At 40.0% G+C, this 8,302-nt stretch overlaps 1 protein-coding gene and 1 long non-coding RNA gene across 2 annotated transcripts; both read right to left on the bottom strand.

The window, feature by feature from the left end:
* Window positions 1–693: 693 nt before the first annotated feature.
* LOC127140807 (uncharacterized) lies at window positions 694–1,047 on the bottom strand. Its single transcript, XR_007811289.1, has 3 exons — window positions 1,019–1,047; window positions 839–868; window positions 694–744 (listed from the first exon to the last, which is right to left on the bottom strand). It is a non-coding gene; the product is annotated as an uncharacterized LOC127140807 (long non-coding RNA).
* A 4,459-nt stretch (window positions 1,048–5,506) lies between these two features.
* On the bottom strand, window positions 5,507–8,204 carry LOC108872785 (ABC-type oligopeptide transporter ABCB9-like; the record flags this gene model as incomplete). The annotated part of the gene is given in 11 exon segments (XM_018660644.2): window positions 5,507–5,685; window positions 5,688–5,838; window positions 6,081–6,217; window positions 6,437–6,577; window positions 6,580–6,595; window positions 6,871–6,908; window positions 6,911–7,043; window positions 7,184–7,372; window positions 7,768–7,896; window positions 8,008–8,108; window positions 8,111–8,204. Coding segments are annotated over 11 exon segments (1,182 nt in total), but the record flags the coding sequence as incomplete, so codon positions are not given.
* Between the last annotated feature and the right edge of the window lie 98 nt (window positions 8,205–8,302).

The raw sequence follows: 8,302 nt of genomic DNA, 5'->3' as shown, positions 1-8,302 counted from the left end.
AAGGCTAGGTGAGTGAGATCCAAAACTGTTTTACCAGGCTGGACTAGTGTTATATTGTGCCATCTACCGACCATTTCAGGTCACTACCTTTCAGGGTATTGAAATATAGTGTTATGTCGCCATCTAGTGGCCACCAAGTTGAACAAACGATTTACAATAAATGACATGCGCGGTTCGTTCCAGTTACCTGTAACGTTAGAGATCAGTGAGAAAATGTCACATGCAGCTTTATTGTAGATAAGTGGCAGTGCTCGAGGTGCATGAGCCTCTGACATGTAGCAACCAAACCTCCCCTTGTCATATACAGTCAACAAGTTCAAATAACTGAAGCAAGACAGACGTGGTTCCAAAAGAAAACTAATTTATTGATTAATGAATGACTGGAAGTGTTCTGTGGAAGGAATGGAAATTCTGAAAATTAATCAGAGCTTTATGAAGCTTTAGCAAAAGATTTTACAGTTACTTTATATTTGACAACGTTATTTATCTTATCTTTAAAACAACTTCCAGTACAGTAATGCAAAATTACTATAGGGAAGGGAAGAAGTGGGCACCCACCACACATATGCGCACAGCAACTGGCAATCACAGCAAATAGGTGTAAAATATGTCCCAGTGCTCTATCCACTACAGTCGTGAAGGGAACCACTAAAGTGCCTAGCCCCACCAAGGCCAGCAAACAGCTCCACTAAAGGGGGGGGGGGGAACTACAGCAAACCAAAAGGCAAAACAGCAGCTGAAAACCTAAAATACAAGAAACGCATGTTAACAAGTTTAACATTGTAATAATTTTTCAAGTGTTAGTCATAGGCTGCTGACAAATGAGGATAACCCATACCTTGCCATAAAAGCACACTGGCTAATCAACCTTCAGGGATCGACACAGACACCAGTATGACCAGGCAAACCAGCAAAACAAGACACAGAAGACCCAGGCAGGAAAACAAGTACAATTCAATTGCAAAGTTCTTCAAAAACATTAAACATCCTTAAACAATCTTTTAAAGGCTTCACCTACCACAGAGTGAGAAGGACCATGGGGCAACCTGAGGCAGAGAAAGCAAAGAGAGTCCATGTTCCCACAGGTGCTTTAAATACCCTCCAACTAAATAGGGGGCCGGACCTAGGAGGAGCTGAGGGTTCTCTGGGGGTATGTTCACAGGAATGCATGTTCACATGCAACCTGAACAGTGTTCCTATGCATACATATATATATATATATATATATATATTTACTACTAGTTCAACTGGAAATTGTACATGTAAAAGTACTCACCATGTGGGCCAATACAATATGAAATTATGAATGAAAACATGACTGGTAAAATTACAGCTCAAAATTACATAAAATGTTACAAAATAAACAGGACATGTTAAATGGATTTTGTCCCAATTAAAAAGGGATTTTTAATGGTCAGAACCAAAAGTAAAACCTGACTGTTGTTTTAAGACACTTAAAAATTGTGAATCTATCCTTTAAAATATTCTGGAAGACATTCTGGTCTAATGTAAGGTTATACTGTAGTTAAAGTCACAGTTAGCTATAATTTAACATAAAACAAACACAGCCTGGGTGATTCCACATGGCTCTAAATTGATCATAGATATTACTGGATAAAATAATTTCTTATTTTGTCCCACTTGAGGGCACTCGAGATCTATCGTTTATATCTTTTGCCAAGACTTATGCCAGTCGGTTTACAGTGGCTGGTTCACCAGACTGAGACGGAGTTACAGGAAATCACATGGTTGCCTGGTTTTGCCTGAGATACGCACATGGGGTGTGTTGTTCTTCTGATGCTCTTCATCTCTCTGTTTTAAGTAAATTATGTCACTCTCCCACACCACCATACTGCACTGAAACTGACATCATGGGAATCTGTCCGACTGGTTTCAGTACAGTTTTATGGTAATAAGAGAGACCGGTCCTGTAGCCGAAAATCAAACGCTTCAATCCCTTCAACCTGCCAGTTTAGGAGTTCACACACAATAACAAAGTCTCTGCATTTTGATTCCCCTGCTAAAATATACAGATCTTACACAATATGTCCAGTGACTGATGCATCCAAAAATAAATCACAATCAACCAGTGTAACTCCCACTATGTCACTATGTTAATTCCTTTTTTGGTGGGTTCTGCTGTGCATTCATGTGGCCCTGTTGTCACATATATGTCTGTGGTTTCCTGTTAATCTATAGATACCACAAGAGCTCATAGAACACAAAATCTATACCAACCAAGAACTGAAACCCTGCTACATAACAAATCTGATTATAACCACCTCTTAAACCAATGTGGTTTGTGTCGTTGGCAGTTTTCAGCACAGTTGTTTTCATGTTTTCTTTTGCAGGACTGTTTTGTGGTTCCCACCAGATGTCAGTCGAGAGCAACGTTTCTATCCTCTGCTGGAGAATCCCCTAACTTTAGCCTATCTGCCAGGCAGGGTTTCCAAGAAATCACATGGCTGTTGATAAAAGTGCCAAACACAGCCAACCGCGGCGCTGTTACACTGCTCAGGGTTGGTGTGTGTTTCTGTTTGTCCAATTCATTTGACTTTTGTTCTGAAGCCGGGACTTCCCTCCACTGATCATGTGGTGTGTGTTCATTACCATCAACTTGGGAAATCACACATTAACTGCTTGATGCCTCGTTAGTAATCTCTAAAAACTCTTGCTGTATTTAACGTTGCAATTGTCACACTCCCCAGGGGAAGTTAGGGGATTCACAAAATAACAGTGGGGGTTTACCTGGCTATAAAACAATACAATACTCTCCCTGGCTCAGTTTAATGCCTGCACAGTGGTTTTATCTGGCTACTATTACCACAAGTAAAACAGTATATCCATAACAGCGTCATGTGACACTCCAGATCAGACATATTAATTCAGTAATAACTCATTTTTCATACATCAGTCACACAAACTGAGGTGAGGAGAAGCTGCATCAGTGTCAGTTTTGTTGCTTCAGTTTCTTTATTACTTTTGGTTTAGAGAGAACAGAAGCAAGTTTTATGTTACAGTGAAGCTAATCTGTCAAGTGACTCATTTTCTCTCACTTCTGAAAGACTTTAATTTTGGGATCAAGCAGGATCTGTACAGTTATAATAATCCTCTGTCTGTTACTTTACCAACCATTTTAAGTGTTCAAACTATGTAACAGGCTTACAGACCTAATACAGGGATGGCTATTTTCATGACTTGTTTATTAAAGCAACAATAGGAGACCTGTGTAGGCGACCTGGTCCTTTGGCACTGGTAAAACCTGTTTTGAAACAATTAAGGCCTGGTAGAGGGAGATGATACCTTGCAATTGAAACAACAGGTTTACTAGAAACTCTCCATCAACAGCCACTCGCTGGCAGCCCATCTGACAGCCTGTGTGGCAGATATAGTGTATCAAACCAAATACTGACGCTGAAAAAATCAACAAAAGCTGCAAACCTAAAAGGAGAGAGACAAAACCAGAACACGTTCAGTCACAAGACCTTGGGCTTGGCTTCGGTTTGGCTGAGTCAGACGGCCACTGCCCAAACAATTAAGAAAGAAAGTGAAAGAAAAAAAGATAAGGGACTTTCCAGCTCGGCTGCGTGGTGAAGTGGTATGGTGCAGAACTGGTTAGGCAAAAGCTTCTCGGCACATACGCAAATACAAAGACACACACACACTCACACACAGGAATATATATAGAGTATATTTTAGTGCACACTCAGGTTTGAGGATGCATGAGGGTGACTCTTTTCTGTCACATCACAGTGACAGATCCATCCACAGATTCACTGTATCATCTTTGATTTGTCTTGATAGTGCAGGTTTTGTGTGCACGCACGCTGTCGGACATTTTGTGTTGAGGTGTAGCCTAAGATGGCGGCAGCTTTGCATTTCCACTTTAAGCCCTGCTGCCTTAGTGACCCGCAGGCAGCACACCATGCTGATGGGAAGCAGCCAAGTTTTCTGATGAGTCACTGTGCCCGAAACCTTGTGTCTACAAACTGTCCGGCGTTTTTAGAACAATGAAAAAATGTTTGTTTTTACACCGGACCACCACACATCTTATTTGGTTCATCCAGATAATGTGAAAAAAGTTTTGATAAGTTCCAACAGGAAACAGACCAACTTCCAGTCATAGAGCAGCATGCAATACTTCAGTTCATGTTGAAACAGCAACGTGCAACCAATGTTGCAGCATAATACTGCAAGCAAAGGTTGTGTTGAAACAAACTTTAACTTAACACACTTAAAACATGTTGAAAAATAACACATAAAGCTGTTTTAGTGTGAATGATGCTGTTTCCTCCTGCAGGTTGGGTTTACATGTAAACACAAGCACCTATAATTACAGTAGATTTAAAAAAGAGACAAAATGACACATATGTTCCTGAACCTGTCTCAGGATACTTTAAGTTCTAAAAAGTCATGCAGGCGTTGAAATGCAGGAGAAGCGAATATCTGATCTGTTTGAAACACGTGACTTTCGCCACCATTTTGTGGATGAAGAGGAGTCTTGACAAAATGGCAGCGAACAGTCTGATTGATGTCGATAGAGGGGGTTGGTGTTTTGATTTGGTGCTACTTGTCGTTTCACTCTACCTTTGGTGTTTATGACACATCACCAGGCAACTTTCCAAACCATCTCAGTCATAAAAACAACACACACAGATTGGTAGTCAGGGACTTTCCAGGTCAGCTCAGACAATAAAACTCAACCCTGACCTGCTGTGTTTTAATGCACTGCATCGGCTTCAACCCAGAAATACAACACACACTGATTATATGATCAGAAAAACTCAAAGGCCTCAGACAACAGGTATAACAAACTCATAATTAACATGTTTGATAATACTTGAGTCATTTTAGTTATTTTTTAAAATCTAATCTGTTTCCTTTATTTTGAAGTAGTTTTTCTTATTATTGCATCTATATAGTGACATTTAGAAAATGCTTTAATGATTATCTCATTTACTTTTATTTTTTTATTTTTACTGTGTATGGAACAAATCTGATCACGTTGGCCCAAACCCTGCGTTCTCCATGTTTATTCACATTTTTAAATTTATGTCTGTATGAATGTGTGAATGTATTTGGTTTCAGACTTTATGAATATTTGACATAAAGCCAAACAAACACATTCAGATAAAGTTTGTCCTGGCAGGAGTCAAATGAGGCCACTGAGTATGATCCAAAATTATGTTGTTGATCAACCTTTTATTTGGAACAGACCAATAAAGCAACCTTTGACCACTCTGATCATAAATTAAAGTTATGGTGTCAGCTGTGTGTCATCATGTCAAATCTTTTCACATTCACAGAATACAAGGAAATGGAAAATGTTAGCAGATTTATATCCATTAGAAAAGTAATTTGATTCATTTACAACGCCTGATGTGATTAGAACAGTCTGCAAAATAAATAATAGATGTGTAACTAACAGAGTTGTAAAGGTGCATTTTTAAAAGTACAGAAAACGTCTAAAAAATGCGAATTATTTTTCAATATTTACACAAAAAAAATTTGACTTAAATATTTACAGTAATTCCAACTTGTTATCACACATCTTCATCAGGTTAGCTGCTGTTGAACTGAAACAGAATTATCTCACATCAAACTGCAGCATTTACACAGTGACAGTAGTTTTTCATTGCACCGAGTTTCCCTCAGTGAAAAGCTTCTCCACCAGTTTGTAGTAGCTCCCTTCATGTTCATCAGTTCCTGGTGAGTCCCTTTCTCCTCAACTCTGCCACCACCAATCACAACAATCTGATCTGCCTTCTCAACGGTCTTCAGCTTGTGAGCGATGACCAGAAGCGTCTGGTTGGGACAGCTAGCCAGGGCCTGCTGGACCTGTGAAGAGTCAGTCACAGAAATATTTAGTTTTATTATTATTATATCCACATGGTATGACTCTCTTTTCAGATGAACACAGAGCTAATGGATGTCAGAGGAAGCATTTAGATATATCTTATAATATGTAAAATGAATGATATATGAAGGAATAAAAAAACTAAACAGAACTATGCAGTTGAAAGATGGTATGCTGAGGATATACTGGACAATACAGTGTTAGAAGTTGCAGTATATTGTACCTTATTTTCACTCTCAGTGTCCAGAGAGCTGGTTATTTCGTCCAGAATGAGGACCTGTGGTTGTCTGACCAGAGCTCGAGCGATGGCGATCTGCTGCTTCTCGCTCTTGGACAACTGGCCGCCTCCTTCACCCACCTCTGAGAAATTAACCACATTATAACATCAGAACAGGCTGATGTGAAAGGTTTAAAATAAAAAACCAATTTGATGCAGTGAGGAATATTCAGTCTTCACTGTGCACAAATTTCATCTCCATCAAATAACAATGTTTAAAATAAATAAACACAAAGTTGTTCTTCTCTCCCAAATGATATTTTCTTTATAATTCCTTTCTGCAGGCATTCAGCGGTGTTCACCTGTGTCGTAGCCTTTCTCCAGCTGCCTGATGAAGTCGTGGGCGTAGGCTTTGCGTGCTGCTTCCTGGATCTCATCCAATGAGCAGTCAGGAAGCCCGTAGGCGATGTTGTCTCTAATGGTGCCAGAGAAGAGCACTGGTCCTGGCTCACCACTGCGACCTGTTAACACACTCTCATCAGCTCGACTGTTTAACACATTATAAAAGTAAAATTCACACTAAATCAGATGTATAACTCACATCTCAGAACACACTTCATTTTCTGAATTTTACTTTTTTGTTAAAGGTCAAAGGTGATGAGTGATGGATGAGTGCTTAATGCTCTCTAAAATTGTTGATGTTGTATTCACAAAAAAACCAATTTAAACACAAGATAAAACGTTTTCCAAGACAGGAGCTTCATCACCATCAGAAAAAATACTGCTGACTAATGACCTTTCTGTGGAGGAACTGGTGGTCGTAGGATTTCAGCGTTCATTGTCCAGTAGGATCTCTCCCTCCTGTGGCTCGTAGAACCGCTCCAGCAGACTCACACAGGTGCTTTTTCCTTCTCCAGACGGACCCACCAGGGCCGTCATCTGACCCGGCTTCAGCTCCAAGGAAAAATCCTGAATCAAGGAGATAGCAATGGTATTAATGGTTTTAGTAATTGTAGGTAACTGTTAATAATCTTTTCCTCTATTTATTTAATTTTACTTATGAATTGTCTGAATTGAAACCAAAGATCTACCTGACATTGAGCTCTCACCTGTAGCACCATTTTGTTGGGGTTTGAAGGATAGGCGAAGTTGAGACTGTGGAAGTGAACGTGTCCTGTCAGCTGATCAGGTTTGAGTTTTCCGTCTGTGTCGACCTGAGGTTTTCGGTCCAGGTACTCAAACACTTTCCCAGCAGCACCCACCGAGTTCAGCATGTCCCCAAAGATGTAGGTGAGTGTCTGGAAGACGGCAGTCACAGGACAGCGTTGGTGAAGTGATCACTTAAAGAGACATGCTTTCATTTATAGAGCGTCTACAGTCAGAGTTGCAGTAAAATAAATATAAATATTTTACAAGGAATTATATGTTCAGAATAGCATATTACAGGGAAGATATGTCCAGTTAGACACACTTAAGAGCTATGAGTTGTCTGGACTTTTAAGGTCATCTGATACTGATGTTCTTGCTGTTCAAAGATTGGTGAAACTGTCTTTTTTGTTTTTCTTTTTCAAATGCCGACTTTTCGACTTGAGTAGGAATAAAAAGTTCTCTTAGCTTAACTGCTAAACTCTAATACTCCAATGACGAGCCCTGACTGACAACAATCCACAGAGGATTATGGGATATGGGATACCCTGATGTTGTCTCCAAGATCTGACTGGTAGAGGATGAAGGAAACCATGTTGCCAGTTGTCATCTGTCCACTCTGGATTAACAGCCTGCTGTAGTACAACATGAGGACCTGCATGGCCAACCCTGTCAACTGTAGACAGGATTACAAACACACACATATGCAATGCACATAGGCAATGATAGAGTCAACACTACATGAGTTCCAAAAAAATAGTTTCAAAAAATATTACAAACTTCTCACCCTCCGTGCGAGCAGATAAACAGCTGAGACAATGTCCCGGCGGGTCTTGAGGGCTTTTGTGCCCATCAAGCGGTCGTCATAGCGACGGGCTTCATGTTTTCTGTGTTGAAGCTCCGCACCACACGAATACCAGACACTACCTCACTCGCTGCTTCATTAGCCAGAGCCATGGAGTCCTGCATTGCCAGGGACAACCTCTGAGGAAGGAATAAAAAAACTAGTGTGAGTACTTCAAGAAAATGCAGCTTAAATTAAATAAATTGTTGCAAATTTGTGGCTTACTTACTTATCACTA

The sequence above is a fragment of the Lates calcarifer genome, unplaced genomic scaffold (genome assembly GCF_001640805.2).
Source record: "Lates calcarifer isolate ASB-BC8 unplaced genomic scaffold, TLL_Latcal_v3 _unitig_4976_quiver_3520, whole genome shotgun sequence".
NCBI classification, from domain to species: Eukaryota; Metazoa; Chordata; class Actinopteri; family Centropomidae; genus Lates; species Lates calcarifer.
The sequence above is the reverse complement of the archived record's forward strand: the minus strand, read 5'-3'. Positions and strand labels throughout refer to the sequence as shown.